Source organism: Penicillium griseofulvum, assembly GCF_001561935.1.
Source record: "Penicillium griseofulvum strain PG3 chromosome Unknown contig_6, whole genome shotgun sequence".
Lineage (NCBI taxonomy): Eukaryota > Fungi > Ascomycota > Eurotiomycetes > Eurotiales > Aspergillaceae > Penicillium > Penicillium griseofulvum.
Genome location: NW_024467419.1, coordinates 1,823,498 through 1,844,855, shown reverse-complemented (window position 1 = coordinate 1,844,855; position 21,358 = coordinate 1,823,498). Strand labels below are relative to the sequence as shown.

Genomic DNA, 21,358 nt, shown 5'->3' with positions numbered 1-21,358 from the left:
GCATATTGGAAATTAAAATGTTGTAGGAGCGTCACCAGAAGAAAAGAATTGGCCACCCATGCATGGTAGACATGCTAATTAAATCACATACTTCGAATATGTTAGCGAGTTTTTACTACCTCGAGTTGTTATTATGAACTTACTGGGATGAATAGGTAAGGAACTTCCTTCTCGTAGCGCTTCCAGGCCTCGCCGTACTTTCTACGGCATCTGTTGATATCCCTGTTGGTGCGATGGATGATCATAATCATGAAGAAAATAAAGTAAAACCAAGGGAACGGGCTCCTATTGATAATAGTTAGTTACCACAATAACCTTCATATATCCTTTGGGAGATCTTACTTGAAACCAGTGATCAGACCCCAGGACATAGAGAAGAACATGTCGGGGACATAGTTGGGCTTGCGGATAATTGCAAACCAGCCATCGACCATAATATGATCACCCGTGTCCGTCTGGATTGTCTTGGGGTTCTCGATAGCCTGCCACGGCACTTGAGGGAAGGTGTTGCGTTTCACTAGCTGGCCTTTTTCCTTGTGGCGGAATGCGTTCTTCTGACCATTGGCGCTATCCCACATCCAGTAGAAGAAAATGTACAAAGCGGCGAACACCCCAAGCGCATATGGATTCCAGTGGTACTCAGCTGGGTCGTGATTGGCCAAGTAAAGAGCACAGTGGCAGTAGGTGAAAGGCACACCCGCCATATTCCAGAACGTGAGCAGGAATCCCAGCTTCTCGAAGTACATGTCCCTATCTTGATGTTAGCATGGCAAGTATTAAAACCATTTCACCGATATCTCTTTACACCTACCAGCTTGTAATAATCATCTGCTCAGCTTTGGCACAGGCATTGGTGTACAGGTAATGGGCTCCAGCCAAGAAGATTACCTCAGCTGAAACATAGCCATATGTTTCATACTGGCGAGCAGCCACGGAGCAGGTGATGAGGAACAGAATAAACCACGGAATCCTGACTTCGTAGAACATTTTGAAGTCAAGAATACCAATTCGGGGATTCAGCTCAGCACCCATGAAGAAATCATAGATAGGAGAGCCAGATAATCGGTGGGTTCGTCCGCGCACGATAGCTTGGAAGTAAACAATAAAGCTGTTTAGGAAGCCAGACAAGATAGCCACAGTCATGATAGGCCCAAACTCGTCAATTAGGGTGTATAAAGGGAAAACACCCGTCGCGTGCAGGACAGCCGCAATGGCAAGTGTCGCATAGAAGCTGGAGTAGGCGGAGCAGTAGTAGGGAAGCTTCTTGCCGCCTTCATGTCTCAATGGCCGGCCAAAGTTCGAAACTCCGGGCATGTAGCAGTACATGACTGCCTCGAGGATAAAGAATATCCAGTAGATCGCCCATGCTTTTCCAGTTGGATAGGCTCCTTCATAGACCAGTTGGCACAGGTGACGACCGAAATCAGCCCAGGTTTGGTTGGACTCGGGGAGAGGAAGCTGGCCATCATAGTATGTTGCACCAATCCACATGTACCACATCACCAGGGGAAACCCTATCATCAACAGTGCGGCACCAATTGAACCACCGAATTCGAACTCGTCCGACGCACCATCAAGGAATTTGGTAGCGGTATTTGTTCCATTCTTCTTGCCATTAGCTGCTGTAGCAGCAGGGTTTCTTTGCCTTATCGTCATCGCTAATTGAGAGGAAGTCACGCAAGGATGGAAGAAAGAAAAGATTGTTGGCCCCCTGATAATTTGACTAGGGTATCAGGTGACCTTGAATAGCAGGCAAGGTTTCTTCGCTAATGCAATTTGGAAGCCTAGCAATTTTTAATTATTATCTTGGCAAACACTTGCATATGTTGGGACTTTAGTAATTTTATCTTTGGCCCCCGGATTTCCTCTCCTGGTTCATTAAAATAAGCTGACAGAGTCAGGGGTAATTCTGATTTCGGGGGAACAGCCAAAAGAATAAGGAATATTATAAAGTCCGATGTCTACGCTCTCAGTGTCAGGCGGCCTAATAAAGCCTAGGTTGATGTATTCAAAGAGTCTTTGATAAGGGACTTTTACGTCTATTATGTATAGAGGTGTTGAAGTTCTTCGGCGATGTTCACTTTGATAATTCGCTGTATATCATCATCATTATATGTACGAAGCTGTTTAGCCACCAGGGTTCAGACCTCAATGTAGGAGTGATTTGATACCTAAATGCTTTATCTCACAACGATAGAGAATATGAAATATCTGAATTACTAGTATGAGAATAGTTGATCGTATAAGCGGCCTTGTGCTGTCTTTTCAGTAGCACGCCACATATTCTGATGCCGAATCCGAGTCAGAAAACTAACGACGCGCATGCTGGGGCTACGGCCTATGGGCACAATTACCAAGCAACCAGGGCACTTGTTCGAACCGGCCACATCCAATATTATCGACACCAGCATGGATTATCACATCCAATACCCGAATATTTTGGAGGAAAACTGTGGGTACTAAGAAGTATCAGGATAGTCCGAAGGCTGGCAATCGTCTGATGCCTTTTTACATTATCACCATCTAGCGTCTCCGAAACATCTACCCCTGTACAGAACCGAACCAACGGCGGGCCGATAGGCGCCCATGACTTCCGCAAGAACCATGACCCCCTCGACTGGGCAACCTTAAGCGCCACCCCCTATGACCTGAAGCGCGACTTGCCGTTTCTCAGTTCACGGCTTGAATAGGGCGCATACGAGGGCTAATAGCAATAGCAGAGCGCTAATTCGCTAAATAGACTTGGCGTATAAGATTTTGGACGCCATCTTTGACTAGAAGGTGGATGTGGTTGTTGCTCCAAGAGAAAGAAAAGATTGGAGGGCTGGTGAGTCGCTTACTATACGGAGTAGTTGTGATATAAACCCTGCCGTTTGCTACGCTGTGTACTAGTTCAGACTGTGAAATCTTCGTTTGCTAGTTTACTACTTTATTTGCCAGTTAGTGTGCTGTTTTGCAGGTCATTACGGAAAGGTTTCTCCTGGTCAGAATCAAAGTGTAACCATATGTCTTAATTGTACTCTAAAGAAGCGAATATACATCCGAAACTCCCAAGTAAAGAATAAATCACAAGCGGATTTAGACAATAACCCTTTTGGCCTTCAGATACTCATAATCCGGCATGGAATCCCGGGTAGCCTTCTCAAGCATCTCAGCAGCCTCATCCCCGAACTCGACACGCCACTTAGCAACCTCCGCATCAATATCAACTAATGCAGGAGCCTTATCCTTAACAACACCAGTCGAGTCCTCCAAAGTCGACAACATGATAGAAGCAGCAGTCTTATGCAAATTCTCCTGATGAGGATTACCCATGTTCGACTTCTCAGGCGCCCAGTTTTCAGACTTCTTCTCAGAGCCACTCCACTCAAACTGCAAAGATGCGGTGTCTAGACCAGTATTCTCGCAAAACTTCACCACAGCACTGGGGTTATGGATGAGATCATTTGCATCGATGACCAAAGGCGCAACAGAGTTCCCGGGCTGCTCAAGACACCAATCGTACAATTTCCGCGACCATTTCATGGTCAGATTCGCGATCGATGCACCCTTAATGTCATCATCCTCAATGAATCCAACTTTAGACAATTTGAGCATAGCTCGGTACATGGATGCCCAAGCGAGGGCCGGGTGACGGATGATGAAGGCTATCTGCCAGGTGCGCAGGTACTCATCCGGCAACACAGTTTTGTTGTTGGCTGAGAATGTCTTCGAGGGTCCGTAGCGTTCTGGCATGGATACGCTAAACTCTTTCATGTGCTCTGGGTCTTCGGCGCCGTCGGTGCCTGCGAAGAAGCCTGGGTTGATGAACCAGAAGGCATGTTCTTTGGCGAACATTATCTTGTTCTCGGCGCGTGCTCGGGTGGAATATTCTTCTAGTTCGTCGAAACCTCGTTGGAAAGCGGTTTTAGTCTCGTTCTTTGCTGCAGTTGACCATTCTTCTATCGGCTTGTCCAAGCGACCGTCCCGGCCGGCTGTCATGAAGGCATCATAGAAGAAGTAGCCGCTTTTTGGGTTGGTGAGAACTTTTGGTTGGTTGGAGACGTTGAGAATCTTCAGGAGAAGATTCGAGGCAGTGCGGGGTACACTGACGAGGAGGACTCGGTGTGGTTGATTATTATTTTCAGTGATAGACATGGTGGCTTTTCTGGGCTTGATATACAATTTAGAGGCGGAATGATAATTAACCTTAACTTGTTGTAAGGCAATGAACGTGAGAAGAGATGACTATATTCTGGAGTCAGATGGCGTGATTCTCACTTTAAATATATTAGGACTTCTGTCAAAACAAGATCATCCCGCCTTTTTTTTTTTTTCTTTCAAGTTTTGACCCCTCGACTGCATCCAAGTGGGTCAATTCCTAACATCTTTACGTGCATAGAATTGGTTTCAATGCGGAGATTTTCCCAAAATTGGTGTCGGACTCTGTATAAGCCGCTCCGTTCGGTCTTTGTCGCTGTTCATTAACGCCGAAGATGGGTCGATGGAGTTCTTTATTGGACTGCAAGGGTGATCAGCAGCAAAGATACCATGTATGTTTCAGCCGGCTCTCGGATTATCGGATGAATTCTTCGGAACCGACTTCCCGTGATCAGGAGCAGTTTCAGGATTGAGGTGATTTGAGGTGAATCATTGATCAGCAAGGTTGAGTTGTGAGTTGGTGATCCTTTCCCTTTGGTGTCATATGCGCATATGTTCTACATGCTCTGGTCGACTGACATATATATTGTGGTCTAGAATGAAGGCGGGGTATAAGGAGTGCGAACAACTAAAATTGATAGGAGATATACATGATACTCCAGACTAATCTTAACAGCTTCAATGTCACGAGGACCCAGGACAGCACAGCCATATATTGAAACAGAATAATACATGAAATGGGAACCAATTGAGATCTCTTGACTCCCACGATCTTTCGCAGAAACATTAAGCTAACAAAGTAAGACATACGCTTCTGCAAGATATGCTAAGCGAGATTAGATTGCACATAGCGTATTTTTCACCGAGGAGAAAAATCAGAATCACTGCTCTCCTCTTCCGCCTTGGCAAGACTCTGCTCTTTCGTGAGTGTGGGGTTACGAATAACAAGAGCGAAGGCAATCAAGGGGACTGTCAAGCAGATACCCGTGATACACAGTAGACGCTGCGTCTTCTGATAGGCGAGAATGGCATTGTCTCGGTCAGGTGTACCAACAGGGTAGGCGTCGGCAAAATCAAGAGGCTTGGCGTAGACATAGGCAGCCAGGGTTTGGTTGCCAATCCTATGATTTAGTTCGGAGGGCAACACTTGGTTCCAGATCGCGCCGGAGATTGTGTTTCCTAGTGCGCTACCGATGTTGTAGGCGGCCAGATAGATACCAGTTATAACGGCGAGATCTATTGGGTTGTTAGTCCATGCATTGTTTGCTTGGGACAGAGTTCGTCCGGGAATACTAACGTTCATGCTTAGACGCAACCTGGATGCTGGCTTGGGCTGGGTAGGGGAACATTCCACCAGCTGGGACTTTTGTCAGATATGTTCAATGAAGGATAGAGGGCATTCGATAACTCACCAATACCTAACAGAATTTGCGCACCGATGACACCGGAATGACTGGAGTCCGAAACGCCACCTCGGAAATAGATGAGGATTCCGAACGCAACCATGAAGAGGAGGGTTCCGGCGACGATGAAGGGCTTCAATTGGCGCACCTTCATGACGATGAGGCCCAGAATAACACCGGTGATAACCGAAACAAAACTGTAGAGAGATGTGATCCGAGTCGCACTGAGAACTGATTCGTCGAAGCTAACGTATAGCACGGTGTATAAGAAATCACCTTGCAGATACCACGCTAAAAGAAATGTTAACACTTGAGCGTGGATGGTACTCTGAAAGGCTTACCGGTGTTGAGCATGACAGGGATTCCAAGGGCACCCCAGACAGCACGGTCCTTGAGAAGCTAGAGTCGAAAGAGTCAGTAAAAATCATGAATACCGCTTCAATGATTTGACTTACATTGAATGGCAGCATCGGGTGTTTACAGGTTTTCTCCCAGAAAATCCAGACCGGGATCAGCAAAACGCCAATGACAAGTGGCGCAATAACCTTTGCTGTCTTCCACTGCTGAGTGACACCTCCAGCGAGAGTGAACGGAACAAGAATACACGCCAGCATGGCAATTAGCAGAATGTTGCCGACGATGTCCAGATGCCAGAATAGTTCTATAGCTAGTTGACTTTTTCCCATGATCTGAAGAGAGCTCTTGTAAGATTCCAGTGACCCAGACTTCTTCGCGCGTCGCTGAACGACGAAAAGGACTGCAATAAGAGGGAGAGCACATGCGGGATAGATGATAGCAAACATGCCGATTCCCCATTGCCATGTGGTGACTTTGAGGACGGCAGTAGTCAAGTTACCGCTAATCCAAGTGTTTATCTAGATAGTTCGAGCATGTTAATATGTTGCAACTGGGTGAAAGTATATGCAACACTCACGATAAATGGCAAGGCCGGAACATATGAGAAAAGGAGACGAGATCGGCTAGAAGTAACATCGGCGACTAGGACTTCAACCAGAAGCATAATACTGGTGTATCCGATCTAGACAGTATTAGATGCAGAACAAGAGTCCCTGGGTGCATATCGCACCTGATAGATAACAGCCCCCGCAGCGAAACCTTCCATACTCTTTGCGGTTGCTTCCACAATAGTGCCCACGGTATAAAAGAGGATCGAGACGAGAATGAGCTCCACTCTGCCGAATACGTCTGCAACCTTTGCCGCAGTAGGCTGTTAAGGGAAAGTTAGCCGCTGTACTAAATTATTGGTGTCTGGGGTATCCATACCTGTGCAGCAGCAGCGATGACGGCTCGGAGAACATTGATAGTTGCAAGAAGACTGTGCTTACCATAGCTCTGGGTAGCATACGGCTATCGAAACATGATATGTTAGTATACTCTCTCATCAGCACGTCTTGACGTCAGAACTGCGGGAGATACGTACCTGATATGTATAACGAACAGTGCCATCCAAGCCGTATACATAGGCGATCAGAAAGATAGCGAAAAACAGACAGACCCGATCGATCAATCGGAAATGCGATGTAATAATTTCGATACGACGAACACCCGGACTGCCTTGACCTAGCAGATTCACAGGCTCGTCCAGTGGGCCAGCTTCGTTGTGGGGGTTCTTCGAATCTCCGCCATTGGGATCAACGTTGATCTCCTTAACGAGCGACATGATGATTATGTAGAATGAAATCTCAGATCACGGTTGAGAAGAACACGAAAGAAAAGGAAAAGAAAATCTGATTGCCAAGCAGATGAAAAAAGTTTGAGATAAAACCGCTCACTTAATCTTATCTGATGGGCTGATGGGCCCAACCAGAGCGCCGAGGCGCGCTAGAGGCGTTTGTCTAAGAAAACAGCCACTCGCACAGCTTAGAAGAGCCCCCACTCACATCTAGCCACGGCTCGGAGTTATTATTTGACTTGGATCCTGCTCTAGACTTGCCCATAGCTGTGTTTTTCCATTTTCTCATCCTGTTCCGGTGTAATGACCAAGTGTCTGTACTTGAGGGCAGAACCTTCGATGTTCTCAGAACTACATATTAGCGAAAGGTAATAAGGGAAAAGACAATTGATCATTAGCTGGGTCGAAAAAGTCCTCTATACGAGGTACTCCGCACTGAGCGCAACCTTTTTCAGCCCGTGTTCAGTTCCGGGGCCCTCGGGCCCGCATACACCGATACAAGTCTCATACTAAAAATACCACCCCAAGTCCGGCGTATTGCCTGAGAGAAAACCTACTTTCCCCTTCAACATGTACTATTTGTGTATTTTCCTACGATACCCGTCTGTTTCGTTATATTATCTGGAGACTGAAGCAACCTTAGTACCCATATGTTTTGGGGGGCATGTATTTCTATCAAAGTCGTGACCTGAAGGAAGCTCGTGGCCCAGTCGCTGAAGACAAGCTATCCTGGTTGAGACGGTTCATCTCGGGATCATAAAGCGACTCTACCTGGACAGTCGCCTTGATGCGCTTCCCGAAATACTCGATCTCCACTGTCTCACCTTCACTCACATTCCCAGGAAGCCAGGCATAAGCAATTGGTTGGCGAATAGTGTACCCAAATGCAGCGGTGGTTACATAGCCGGCCGCTTTTCCATTGTAAAACACGGGCTCTTTGCCAAGAATCATCGACCGACCATCATCAACGGTCAAAGCTCGTAGTCGTCGCGAAGGTACTTGGCTAGAAAGACGTCGAAGGGCGGCTTTGCCGACGAAGTCATCTTTCTTATTTGCATCCACAGCATAGGCAACGCCAGCTTCGAACGGATTGTGCTCTGTCGTCATATCCACGCCGTAGGTCCGGTATCCCTTCTCAAGGCGCATTGAGTTGAACGCACTGCGGCCTCCAGCAATAAGTCCGTGCAGCTTTCCAGCATGCCAGATCGTGTCCCATAGACGTTGGCCATACTCGGCGCTGGTTTGGATTTCCCAACCTAGTTCGCCGACGTAGGACTTTCGGATCATTGTAACTGGGATACCCGCCAGAACTGTTTTCTTGAGACTGAAATAGGGAAGTCCCTTGTTAAAAATGTCGACTGTGCTAATTCCAGCGATGACATCCCGGGCCCGAGGGCCCCAGAGCCCGATGCAACATGTACTCCCTGTGATATCGCGGACTTGAATCCATTTCCCGGGGGTGCTCCGCTCCTGGACTCGAGCTTCTCTGGTAAGATATGCCAGATCTGTTGCAGTGTTCGCTCCGATTTGGAACACATCATCGTCGAGTCGTAGTACAAAGATGTCACCCCGAATACCACCGTGATCATTCAAGAAGAGAGTATAAGTAACGGTCCCTGGCTTGGTGGTGATATCACTTGTAGTCAGCCGTTGGAGCAGATCGATTGCTCCAGGACCGCACACTTCAAACCGATGGAAAGCAGTCATATCAAAAATAGCAACCGCATTCCGCGTCTTCCAAGCCTCGGCAGCAGTGATAGGCGAATGAAGCTGGGCTGACCAGGGATCCCGATCAACAGGCTGCCATGATGGTGGAAGAGACTTTACGAGATCTTTGTTTGCCTCATACCACCACGGTCGCTCCCAGCCCCCAGTCTCCAAGAAGAAAGCCCCCAGCTCCAGCTGGCGGGAGTAAAATGGACTAACACGCAAATTGCGGGGCGATACCCGCTGCTGAAGCGGATGGATAATGTCATATATTTCGACGAAATTCTGCTTCCCGGTCTCGGTCACATAGTCTCGACTGAGTTGGACTTCTTCAAAACGAGATAGCTCGCATTCAGACACGTCGATCTCTGATCGGCCGGTTGTGAGAATCTGTGCTAGAGCTCGGGCAACGCCTGCTGAGTGTGTAACCCATACAGCCTCGGCTACGTAGAAGCCGTCGAGGTGGGAGGGTTGGCCGAGGATTGGACCGCCGTCGGGTGTGAAGGAAAAGATGCCATTGAAGCCATCTGCGATCTCCGTATCCTGAAGGGCAGGGAGCAGATTTTGGGACTCTTTCCAAGCTGGGTCGAAGTCTTCGGTTGTGAAATTGAGGCGAGAGGGCATATTTTGTTCATCAACATCTTTGGGTGTGAGTCCTAGTGATGATGCAACGACGGGCATTGGACGGTGTCCGTAGTATCCAATACCATACTGTCCACCATGTTCACGGTAGTAAAGACCCTTGTCTTGATGTCGGAGAATTGGGAGGGTGGCATTCAATCCATTTGGTAAGCTGTTGATATCTCGGCCAGCGAGAGCGGGCACTGCCGTGGTCTTTGCATACTGATGCGCCAGCGGAAGCAATGGAATTTCCACATCGACCATTGCACCCAATTCAACACCCCAGAACCCAGCGCAAGAGACAACAATATCCGCCGGGACGGTGCCACTTGGAGTAGTGACTCCAGTGACACGGCGCCCGTCCCGCTCAATCCCAGTTACAGGAGTATGGCCCAGATAACGAACACCGGCCCTGCTTGTCCGTTCAATGAGCAGCTGTGTAGCTCGCGCTGCTAGTGCAAGGCCATCACTGGGGATATGAAGACCTCCCAGCACCATATCGTTGTTCAGATGAGGATACATCTTGAAGCACTCCTCGGCGCTCACTAGCCGGGCCTCGATCCCCCATGACGATGCGTATCCATGTTTCCGCTTTAGATCTTGCAGTCGTGCGGGGGTGGTTGCAACTTCGAGGCCGCCGACTTGGTTGAAGCATTTGTGCCCGTCCTTCTCAATCGATAGGAACTTCTCGACTGTGTATCGTGCGAAATGTGTCATTGTCTTGGAGGGACTTGTCTGAAATACAAGTCCGGGGGCGTGTGACGTCGATCCGCCCGGCATATGTAACGGACCCTGCTCGACAACAGTGATATTATTCCATCCTCGGGAGACCAGCTCGTCGGCGAGGTTGGTACCCACGATACCAGCTCCAATGATGACAACGCGTTGTGTAAGGGACATTATTATGTGATAGTTAATATGATACGCCCGCTAGAGAGAGGCAGGCATTCGTTCTATTTGTATATTCGCATACTTGATGATTCGTACAATGTGTGACATTCTCGTACACTTCCCCCCCGCACCCCGCAGAGGCGTGGGATAATTGTATAGTGTATCGTGAAGCTAAAGATAAAGATATTACACCCCGCACGGGTTCCGGGAATGTAAAGCCGAGACTGGCAGTAACACGGGCGCCATTTCGGAGGGATCGGAGTATATTCTTGGCTCCACGTATAGATAATAGATAACCTCAGATCATAACCAGCTTAACCTGGCACTTACTTGCTTTATGACAAAGGGATTACATTTCCTTTTTGGGCCATGGGTTCTAATTTTAGTATAAAAAGTATCATAGTTTTGCCAGAAAAGTCGGAATTGGATTCATAGTATTATCCACATTTTATACGTGTAGTAACCCAGTCAACAAAGCTATAGACAGTGCGTGAGGTTGTCCTTGCTTGGAAGTGATACATGTTTTAAGAGGAGATACCGGAGCGGAAAATCAGAAACATCCGTAACTGCTTTGAACAAAGTTCGAATGAACAGCCAGATATAAATACATTCCCATAATTGAATCAACAGCTACTAGGGGAATTTATCTCAATGCTCACAGTTGGTGTGCTAACATCGCTATAAAATATGATGAGTAAATGGCTGATTCAAAAACATCATAGCAAGACCTGGGAACAGGCTTCAATGATAAGTATATACTGATTAACTCGTGTACAGTCACAGTCTTATGAGTATATTTGAGCTTGTCATTATTGCGGTCCTCATTCTTAAATGACACATTGAGTATGGAGCATGTCAAAACAGGTTGGAATTGAGCAACAATATCTGAGCTTCAGGGGTTTCCCACATCTGCATGTTTAGATTTGAGCTAGCTACTTGTAGTTAATATGTTAGATGATCGAACGAAACAACGTTTGGTAAAGCATTGCCATTGGCAGCACATTTCAACATCATGAACGAAAATGGTGCAATCGCTCTTTTACGGCCTCTGATTGGTCAATGTGAGAACGGCTGCAGGGGTATTTTCAATGGAGGCGTTGAGTAAGAAAATAAGGTATATATAGTCTCAGATCTAAGATCTATATAGATCTATAGTATCAATTGCTTATTCTATAAACTTTTATATGACATTGACATGTAAAGATGTAAACCCCAGACTCTATGCGGGGCCAAATTCATGTTCGGCTAGAGCCGAGCCGTGGGGAACGTAACAAGAAAGAATCCCTGTCTTTTGGACTTTTCAAACTTCACAACTTCGAAACAGCCATGCGAGCATTTGCATTGTGCTTCCATCATTCATCATGACCAAGCCTGGCAAACCCCCTGTCCCCGAGGACCCTCCCAATGCAATCGTGACCGACTCCCGCCCGACATCCGCTCGCACCCACAATGACGACCGAGAGGCATTGGAGCTCCATTCGATCCAAACCCAAGAAGACAATGAGCTAGATTATTCGACCGCGTCGGCTTCGTCTGGCGATGAGCAACACATGCCCACACGTCGCACTCCGTCTCGAGCCGATTCCCGGCGCTCACGCGCACCCCGCAAGGGCCTTTGGGGCCGGATTTGTCGGTTCTGGGGTCGAAATGTTATTCTGACCGTGCCGCAGAAGAGCAATCGGGATTATTTTGGTACGTTATACTGTGGCCACGTTGTTAGCAATGTAATTGACGCAATCAAAGCTTTGGAAAGAACGTTCCTTGCGTATATCCGCACGTCCACCGTTATCGCCATGCAAGGGGTGCTCGTTGCGCAACTTTTCCGTCTACAACAGTCGTTGACAAAATTCGATCATCTGTCGTTTTACGAAGTCGCTATCCCGCTCTCGGTTGCCTGTCATGCTGTGGCTATTGTTGTCGCCTTAATAGGTGCGTTCCGATTCTGGCGACAACAAAATGCTATTGCCCGCGGGAAAGTGTATGCTGGAGGATGGGAGTTAAACTCGGTGGGAATTCTACTGTTTGCTGTAAGTTCTACTCCAGACGATGGTTGGCCTCTGAATCCTAACTAACTCCCTGCGCTCAGGTCATTGTGGCAACCTTGGTTCTTACTGTTATTATCTTAGTCGAGACCGATTTGAGCCCCAGTTCACTTTATAATCGAATATTACGGTCGTGAAATTTCGCCCATGACTTTGGCAACCTAGCGATATCTGCATTTACACAGCGAAACAAAAGTTCACTCGGAATGACTCTCTTAGTATAGATAATTATAATTTCATTGTATGGTCGATATATCTTTGACCTCCATTGACTATCAATAGTGTTTATCTTAGAGGGAGGTCTCATTCTCTGTTCTACTCGGCTTATTTCCTTCAATGGAAAGCCTCCCCTAAATGGGTATACCATATTTCCGTAGTGGCCGCATGTCTCGCAATTGCATGGAGCAGATCCTCTAATAAACATCAGACGGGTCTCGCACAGTAGAGACCCAGGCATATTGCTAATATTCCACTCCAATGCCCGTTTCTGTGAGAGTCGATCTTTTTTTTTACTCGAGTAGCAGAGACGGACAACGAAGCTACCATTTTTCGTAAAATCAATCGAATAAGACCATGCAAAGTAGGCGTTCTGGGGAGTTCATGACCTCGCTCTTTAAATGATATCGTCACATCATTCAGTGAGCCAACATGGTAGCCCAAGAATGAGCCCGTTAAACGCAGTCATTATATGGATTGCTATGAGACTCATATTGGGTGGGAAATTGAGCATTTAATTAGTGAAAACGCCAGTCTTTTTAATTTCAATCTTATATGCTTGATGACATATGAACTTGCATTAGAAGTTACTCTTAGTAGATCCATCGCCATGGCAAGCTAGTATAAAGGTCCCTGGTAGACGCAGCTCTAAAGATAGGTAGTGAATGAAGGCGAGCAATAGGGTTGCTGGAAACGAATCATACTGGCAGGTTCCAAAGAGAGGGATACGTGAAGTCCATGAAAATATGAAGATTAATATGAAGTGAGGGAGTAGTAATTGAAATTGGATAGAAATAGACCAACCCAATTTTTGACAAGAGGGCCTTGTTTTACTCTCACCTCCTTCAACTCCCACCTTCCATCCATCCCTCTCTTCCATTTACTCTATTCATCATTTTATCCTCACATCATCTCCTACAGAGTCATCATTTATCATTTTTATCCTTTGACTACTCAAATCTCATCATTTACCACCATCAACCATGGCTGATCCCATCCATCCCCTTGTAAGTGAAACCATCTCGTTGGTCGCTACATCCCAATCAAAGATGGGTCATGATACCTCGTACCCTCCAAGTCCCAATACGCACATTCCCACCATCATAGCAATTTCTCGATTACCATGCCCCCCACCCCCCGAGAATTGTTGGATCATGCTCTCCCGCGTCATAAATCTTTCTCTGGCCAAGACCCTACCCTATCTCTAAAGAACGGATTGTGCTTAAGAATTATCTTTGTACGGGATATAAATTTCTAACCCCCAACTCCTTATCAAGCCATCATCATCTCCCAACACAACACCAGAAATACCAAGGATATATAAATATGAACTAACATATCATAGTTGTACTGCAGACATTGCGAGATTAATGGACATGACGTTGTCCAATGTCATCGTCTTTTTGATGACTTAACTACCTTCGGTGCAGAAAATGGCATTGACACTGGGTACCGGACCCAGGGTTCGGTGAGACTCCTACCTACCATGCATTCGATGACTGAACAATCTACTAATATACGTTTTTTGATATATTAGGCACCCACTACTCAGGCTGCCTACCGTGTTTTACCATGGGGAAAGGCAAAGAGGGCCCAAAACAACAGTATGTTTAATACACTATTTGGGGTTCATACGATACGCAGAGGGTTAACTTATATGGTGGAAGCCTTCGATAACGCTGAGCTCAATCCAGCTGAAACCCAGGTGCTCGCCGTCTACCTCGAGCAGCATCGTAGTTACTGGCTTTGGTGCCGCGCATTCTGGGCTACCCTATTCCGACAAGCAGAGTAGAGCCTTAAAAGCGCTGCATTCAATTAGATACCAATTACAAGGATTGACAACGGTGGCATAAGACAAAGGATTATCTTATCATTAAGAAGGTATATCCTCGAGCTATTAGGACTCTAGCAATAAAATCAGAAACACTTAACATTAGGAATCACCCTGTATCGATCATCCATTTAAGAGCAGAATGATATAAGTGACTTTGAAGATGTAGCTCGCAGATTAGATACTTATGATTCACAAGTGAGAGAGCAGTGAATGAGAAAAGAGAAGAATCTCAAGTCAATAGGCTCTCCAATCCTCTTTTGCTCTCACCCCCCTCTATCTTTTTCTCCCTTCATAAATGATCGCCTTCTCTCTTCTTCTTCTTCCCTTCTTCCATATCTCTCAATCCTTTCAACTATTCAACTTTCATCTCTCCATCACATCTCTCTATCACCGATCATACATTATGGCTCAGCCTAACCACGTTCATGTAAGTGAATATCTTGCTGATCTTGATCGCTGTGTAAATTCCACATCTTCCCACCATTATGGTGCCTTCTCGATCATACAACCAACTGGCCTAAACCGTCTCGTCCCTTTTTCGTTCCTGGGCATAGGATCTTTGCATCACGTTGGCATGGTCCGATCCTGTTACAGGTTCTATTCCTCTACCATTATGGCTGATGCAAGGCCTCCATCTGATCCCCCAGTAAGTGCAAAAGGATGGCTGCGATGCCTTCCTCTCTCGATCTTCCAAATGCGATAGGCTTTCCAGGCCTATGATACTCCAAAACCTAGCACGTATCGATATATCGTGCGAACATATACTAACGGATGATGTAGCTTTTCTGCACCCAGTGCCACCATCGTGGCCACTCGGAGGTGAACTGAAATTGGTTGAGGCGTATCGGCATGGCCGTGCGCGCTGCCACTGCCCCTGCCCCGGTAAGATGATACCTGACATTCTTGATATCCTTCAAAGGCACTTTATTGATTCGGGGCATCATTGGTACAGTCCAAGAAATGAGCCCGCCGGGGCACCAAGGGCAACAAGGCCAATAAGAAGGGTATGTCCTGTTAGATTCAGCCACCCAAGTCAGGATAGAGGAACTCCCTCCATGCCTGTTGCTCCAACCAGTATTTTGAGGACACACCAACTAACTGTTATTATTAGCCAAGTCTGCCGCCAAGAAGAACCCCCCACAATCGGCACACTCCATGTTGTAGCCTCTTAAGAACTTCTCGTCGATGTGATGTTTTGTGTGAGCAGACATCGTTTCGTGCGATGCCATACTCCTTACCTGCATCACATCTCTCAACTACAACACCTCAAGGTTACACGGATACAGACTGACTTATCATAGGTCTGGTGCAAGCACTGCGAAATAGACGGCCACTCGGTCGTTGATTGTCACTATCTCTATGAAGACCTCACCAACTTTGCCGCAGCCTTACAAGCGGCTCAAAGCTCGGTGAGCACTCTACCGTATACTTTCACAACGGGTGGACATACTAATACCAATCGTTTGATATAACAGGCCCTTGACCCTAAGAACCCCTACCCAGTTGCCCGCTGGGGCAAGGATAAGAAAAAGCGTGGTACGAACGCTGTGATGAATGATCCTCCTTCGGAGCAGACTATCCTACCATCCAGCCCTCATCATTAGTCTGTATGACTTCGATGCCTCGCAGCAACCTCAACTTGAGCATCACCGAGCCTACTGGATGTAGTACTGTGCCTGCTGGTCGTGCCTTGTGGAAGAGGAAATGCGCTACCAGCATCCAACAGTAGTAGGGCCTTGCCACAAGTGACGATGATCGACATACCGATGCAATGTGAGGAAAGGTTTACAATTGGATGATATCGACATGCCCTAGATCAGAGAACGAGAAACACACTTCCAAGTGAGGAATTATCCGCAACTCATTCGTAGAGTGAGAATAGAACGTAGTTATTCCGCGATCCATAACCCAAGCGACAGAATCTCACACACTGTAGATTTTGCATCATTCAAACATATAATGTCACAAACATACAGATCTTTACGGACTAGGAGTAGCTGTCCATTACCGAAGTTCTAGAGAACAAATCATGTGAGGCCAGATAATACTTAACTCTAGTTGTACGTGACTACGGCATAAGTTATGCACGATATGGATAGACCAACAAGCTTAGTAACTCAGCCCTTCGTCCATGGGTCCACGAGTAAAGAGTACTAGGATAGTTTCAACGGAGTACCCCAGCGTCAAATGCAACGCGAAAATATGAAACCTGAAACGTTGAAGCTTGGCGGTGCCCCCACGGACTCCGAATAGAACTGATATCATACTCCACCGAAATGGCATGCTCGTCGGACCTTCTTATTTGAAACAGGTTTAGATAGATACGGAAACGTCAATTTCTTCAACTGTTCAGCCGATGAATATCACTCTGGAGCCCGACGGGTTTTTGGTTCTGGTCCGACGGGTCTTTATCTTTGGGTGTTCAGTCGACCAGTCCACCTCTACCGTATAAAACATGTGCAGCCATCCACTTCCCTAAGACGAGATGATCATCCGTCAACCAATTCTGAAAGCGGTTCTTTCCGCCGGACAACGAGGATCGACAATCCTACCACTTCGGTCCAGGACCAGGGTACCTGGAAGCCGTGACAAACGTGTCATTTTCGGGGTAGACACGGAGTTAGATCGGCAGGCCTGAACATCGTACATCGTACTGTTCGCTATCGGAAGTCCCCGGCCCGCGAGCGGAGTTCACTCGATATATGTAGAAAGCGAAGCGGAGATCACGGCGGATATTGTCTCAAACTTGAAATGGAATAATTTTCCGTTACAGGGGACCATGTCCCACATTTCGTATGCGGAAAAAAAATGAAGCCATGGATGAGTGCACGGGGGACTAGCTGTGGCTGGGATTGGTAGGATCAATCGAGAAAAAGGTGGGGATTTCGTATCTTTGCCAAGTCTGGAAAGCCTAAAATGGAACTGTCAATCTTCATAATTGGATTCGTTTAGTTCTTGGCGAAATTATTCACGTTTCTTGGCAAGTGACGATCCAGCCTTATTTCAAGGTTCTTGGCTTTTTCAGGAGAATTACCGAACAATACGATATTTGAAAATTTCGCTCAGACCTTTTGCATCTTGCGGGGGTGAATATGCGCCGAGGCTAGGCTCCAGGTTTTATACGGAGCACGTGCTCGATTGGATTTCAAAGGTTGCGATCTGGTCTTATAGAAGTCACTTGGGTATTGATTTTATGTTCATATGTACATCCGAAAGAATCAAGTCTACGGCTGAATTGTCTCCAAGTGGATGACAAAAGCCGGACGAAGAGAAAGGAAAACACCATGACCTGAACAAAAATAAAATAGGCAGAAAAGAATGAAAATGTGAATCATAGAAAGGAAAGAAATGCAAGATATGAGAAGTTAAACAAAAGAGTGGCAAATAGACGCTTGATCGAGAGCGAAGGCCACCAGGGCGTTGCTTTTGCAGAAATCATTCCAACGTCAAAAATTATACTGTCGCCATAGGAATGCTAGTAGTAGGCAACTGGGCTGGGGTCTTCTCATCCTCCTCGAACATCCACTTCTCCAATTTCTGGGCCATGCGTGCACAGAAGGGATCAACGTACCCAGTCCACAGAGTGGCACAGAAGTATACCAGCACAATCCAAGACGGAATACTAATAGCCACGACCCACGGGGCGCGGATGGGGATCCAGTGCGGGTGTAGGGGCTCGCCGTCCTCACCGTAAATCGGATTGCCCTTGTCATCGACGATGTCGCCATCCCAGGGCTGGCCTGTGATTCCGTAAAGCATCCAGCACAGAACGGTGCGGAGAAGAGTGCCGTGCACGAGGTAAACGGCGAAACTCTGCTTACCGAGCCAGAGAAGGAGGCGACTAGAGAGGAACTCTTTGGTGGAGGGTGAGATGTAGATGGCGAAAATGATGAGGTCGACACCTAGGGCGGAGTAGCGCTTTCCGACGTTGACCTTCGGGGGGAAGATATAGTGCGAGGCCCGTTCCATATAGGCAGACCATGTGGCCCATTCTGGGTGTTCTCCGGGGTAGGAGCAGATGAAGAGGCCGACACAGAGAAGTAGGCCTGCTACGATCTTGCGGCCCCAGCTGTGGCGTTCCACGAATTCTTTGAAACCATTTTCGTAGGAGAGATCGCTGAGGAACATGCCGAAAATTGCCTGCATTTGGAAGGTTTCTTATTTTTTTGATTAATATGAAAGTGGAGATCTAGGTTTCAGGTCAAACTTACCGGTGTTCTTGGCAGGATCCTGGTGGAAGTAGAGGTACATGCCCAGGTAGATTGCCAGGCGGAATCGGAACTTGACAAACATTGTCGCGCAGATAAGCACGTAAATCAACATAGATGTCTGGAGCAGCGGAAGCAAAGCCCACTGGTGGTCATCGTATGCCATGTAACCAGTGGTCCAAACCTCGAGGAAGGTCGTGAACAGCCGGACCACTTCATCCCAGAAAGTCGGCGCTAAATCGACAGCTGCGTAACGGCACCACCAACAGTCGGAGCGATTAGCAGCGATGAAGGCGCCACATTGTGCCATAACCCATGAGATGATCAAGGCGATAGTAGCGGGGAAGATGAGGCGAGGTGGGCGTCGAAAGGCACTCTTGGCCACGGACGTGAAAGCTCCGAGGACGTCGCCATTTCGAGATTGTTTGAGTGGCTTGAGGGCGCAAACATAACCAGTCAGGAAGGCGAATATCGTAACACCCAAACGGCCCTGCCAAGGGATACGGAAGACGGGCCACTGCAGAATTCGGGGAGGTGTGTCAACATCGTCGCGAGGGGCGAAGAGGTCATAATCCCATGCTCGGGCAAGGTGAGTTAAAATAACTAGGAACGAGGCGATTCCTCGTAGGCCCTGTTCATGATGTTAGTAACAGGGTCATCCCTACCAGGCTGAGATGCAAACGCACATCAATCCATTTCACACTTTTTCGCGGATCACCTTTCACCGATGGGTCTGCTGACTTCCAGGGAACGTTGTCCAATATGCGTGAGTAGATATAGGTTGGTTGGATATACTCCATGGCGAGTGTTGTAAAGACTGAATAAGAAACCGAAGTCTGGTAGGAGACTCGGGGTGTCTAGTAGGTCGGTTGGAATGGAAAGGTCAAGATCATAAACATTGAATGTCAAAATGCCCAAAAGAATTTCAAAGAGATAACCAAGGGCTGGGATTTAAGGGAGAGGTAGAGACAGATAAGGTTGGGCCAAAAATGGGGATACCTCCTCCACAGATCAACGAGTGAAGAAATTCAAAAGAAAGACAGCAGAATGGCACATTAAGAGAAATGCGAAGTTCATCGCCATTCCCAAGAAGGACCTAGCGGAAATGGAGGCGAACGCGAACAATGGGGTATCGGAGGAGTGGGGCTTTTGGAAAATAACATACCAAATATATGACGCCATGTAAATTATTTTTTTTATGTACGATTCCTACATATGTATTTTATGATATACCCATTAATTATCTTTTTTATCTTTTATAGATGTGACGCGTACAAAGTACAAAATAGATCATATTTCATATAGCTTAAGAGAACATTATACCCTTATGTCTACCACTTTGTAAGGCGTTAATATAACAGATTAAAGGTCACGAATTAAGCTATGAGATTAATGCAGAAGCTGACGACGCCTTCTAACTAAACCAATGAACATCGAGTGTATCCCAAAAGCCCATGTCCTAAAATCCGCCTCAATTACGCCAGATCTTGGCATTTTGACACGGAGTCCGGACCTCGGATTTAATTGGCTAACATATCGGCAAATCGGAATCAATGTTTCGAGTTTACTTTTTTTGGAAATCCAGCGCATAAAAGAAAGGGCTTTACCAAGGGGGATGGCATTTCAATAAAACTTAACCCCCTATTCCCGCCAGATACGAAACCGAGTTTTTCATTTATGCGAGTACGGAGTATGGAGTTATTCCATTGTATGAAGTATATTGTACACGTTCTATGAAACTCGGAGTCCGTGACGATCTTGAAGATCGCCTTCCCGAATACTACGTCCCGACACCGTTTTCAGTGACTTAACAGATAAGAAACCAACATTCCGTCCCTCGGAAAGGAGTGAATTTGATCTGAGGGATTTCAAATCGTCACAAGCCAATAACATCATATTCAGCCAATGATGAAGAGAAATCTGTCGGCTCCCAGTCCAAAGTCGTGGGATAAATTATTTCAAGGCCTTCTAAACTATTGAAAGAATGGTATCTAGAATTTGAATTTACAATAATGACACTTCATGTGGTACAACCCCCTCGGCTTTCGACCACATGACAATATGCGATATGTACTCTGTACTCTGTAAGGCAACGTTGACTGAAATCGGCTATTCTAGGTAACCATCATATTTTATATAGGGGTTTCGGCATCTATTCCAGCCAAGAAAGCATATAAGGGGAACAACATGAACGTGATGCACGAAGAAAGTAAAATCCGAGCCCTATGGAGATCTCCTTCCCGCAACTGTCATCTGATCGAATGGGAATATCTCGGTGCTTGGCGACCCAGTTTTACAATACAGTCCGAATTCCCCAGTCCTGAGGGGCTTGGGGGAGATGTCAGATGTTAATTGGTTTCCCCCCCTGTATAATAATAATGTGCAGGGGGTTATAGAAGTTCCAAGGTTACGTTTTTTTCGCCTTACCCAAAGAGTTCTAGAACACCTGTGGGTCCTCCCCACTTTTATAAAATAGAATTTAAAGATTTATGGTTCTCTAGGGCTGGTACGGTACCTTACAATACTTCCCATGGTGGTGGCTACGTATACACCCCCCCGCCATGGTCACGTAATATTGGCCTCCCGGCACATCCATTAAGACC

At 46.7% G+C, this 21,358-nt stretch overlaps 6 protein-coding genes across 6 annotated transcripts; 1 reads left to right on the top strand and 5 right to left on the bottom strand.

Annotated features, from left to right (window-relative positions):
* Positions 1-78: 78 nt before the first annotated feature.
* Positions 79-1,656, bottom strand: PGRI_077800 (Ergosterol biosynthesis ERG4/ERG24; the record flags this gene model as incomplete). The annotated part of the gene is made up of 4 exons (XM_040795494.1): positions 79-90; positions 144-285; positions 343-750; positions 812-1,656. The coding sequence occupies 4 exons, from the start codon at positions 1,654-1,656 to the stop codon at positions 79-81; spliced, it is 1,407 nt and encodes a 468-aa protein (XP_040653171.1).
* A 1,422-nt stretch (positions 1,657-3,078) lies between these two features.
* On the bottom strand, positions 3,079-4,137 carry PGRI_077790 (uncharacterized protein; the record flags this gene model as incomplete). Its single annotated transcript, XM_040795493.1, has 1 exon — positions 3,079-4,137. One exon carries the CDS (start codon positions 4,135-4,137, stop codon positions 3,079-3,081), a length of 1,059 nt encoding a protein of 352 aa, XP_040653170.1.
* Positions 4,138-4,999: 862 nt separating this feature from the next.
* On the bottom strand, positions 5,000-7,224 carry sit1 (putative siderochrome-iron transporter Sit1; the record flags this gene model as incomplete). Its single annotated transcript, XM_040795492.1, has 9 exons — positions 5,000-5,376; positions 5,438-5,497; positions 5,553-5,834; positions 5,885-5,942; positions 5,999-6,418; positions 6,478-6,582; positions 6,631-6,771; positions 6,828-6,911; positions 6,985-7,224. 9 exons carry the CDS (start codon positions 7,222-7,224, stop codon positions 5,000-5,002), a joined length of 1,767 nt encoding a protein of 588 aa, XP_040653169.1.
* Positions 7,225-7,911: 687 nt separating this feature from the next.
* On the bottom strand, positions 7,912-10,464 carry PGRI_077770 (GcvT family protein; the record flags this gene model as incomplete). The annotated part of the gene is made up of 1 exon (XM_040795491.1): positions 7,912-10,464. The coding sequence occupies one exon, from the start codon at positions 10,462-10,464 to the stop codon at positions 7,912-7,914; it is 2,553 nt and encodes an 850-aa protein (XP_040653168.1).
* A 1,352-nt stretch (positions 10,465-11,816) lies between these two features.
* PGRI_077760 (DUF202 domain-containing protein) lies at positions 11,817-12,634 on the top strand (the record flags this gene model as incomplete). The annotated part of the gene is made up of 3 exons (XM_040795490.1): positions 11,817-12,147; positions 12,199-12,482; positions 12,542-12,634. The coding sequence occupies 3 exons, from the start codon at positions 11,817-11,819 to the stop codon at positions 12,632-12,634; spliced, it is 708 nt and encodes a 235-aa protein (XP_040653167.1).
* Positions 12,635-18,000: 5,366 nt separating this feature from the next.
* PGRI_077750 (acyltransferase family protein) lies at positions 18,001-19,555 on the bottom strand (the record flags this gene model as incomplete). Its single annotated transcript, XM_040795489.1, has 3 exons — positions 18,001-18,704; positions 18,759-19,386; positions 19,442-19,555. The coding sequence occupies 3 exons, from the start codon at positions 19,553-19,555 to the stop codon at positions 18,001-18,003; spliced, it is 1,446 nt and encodes a 481-aa protein (XP_040653166.1).
* Between the last annotated feature and the right edge of the window lie 1,803 nt (positions 19,556-21,358).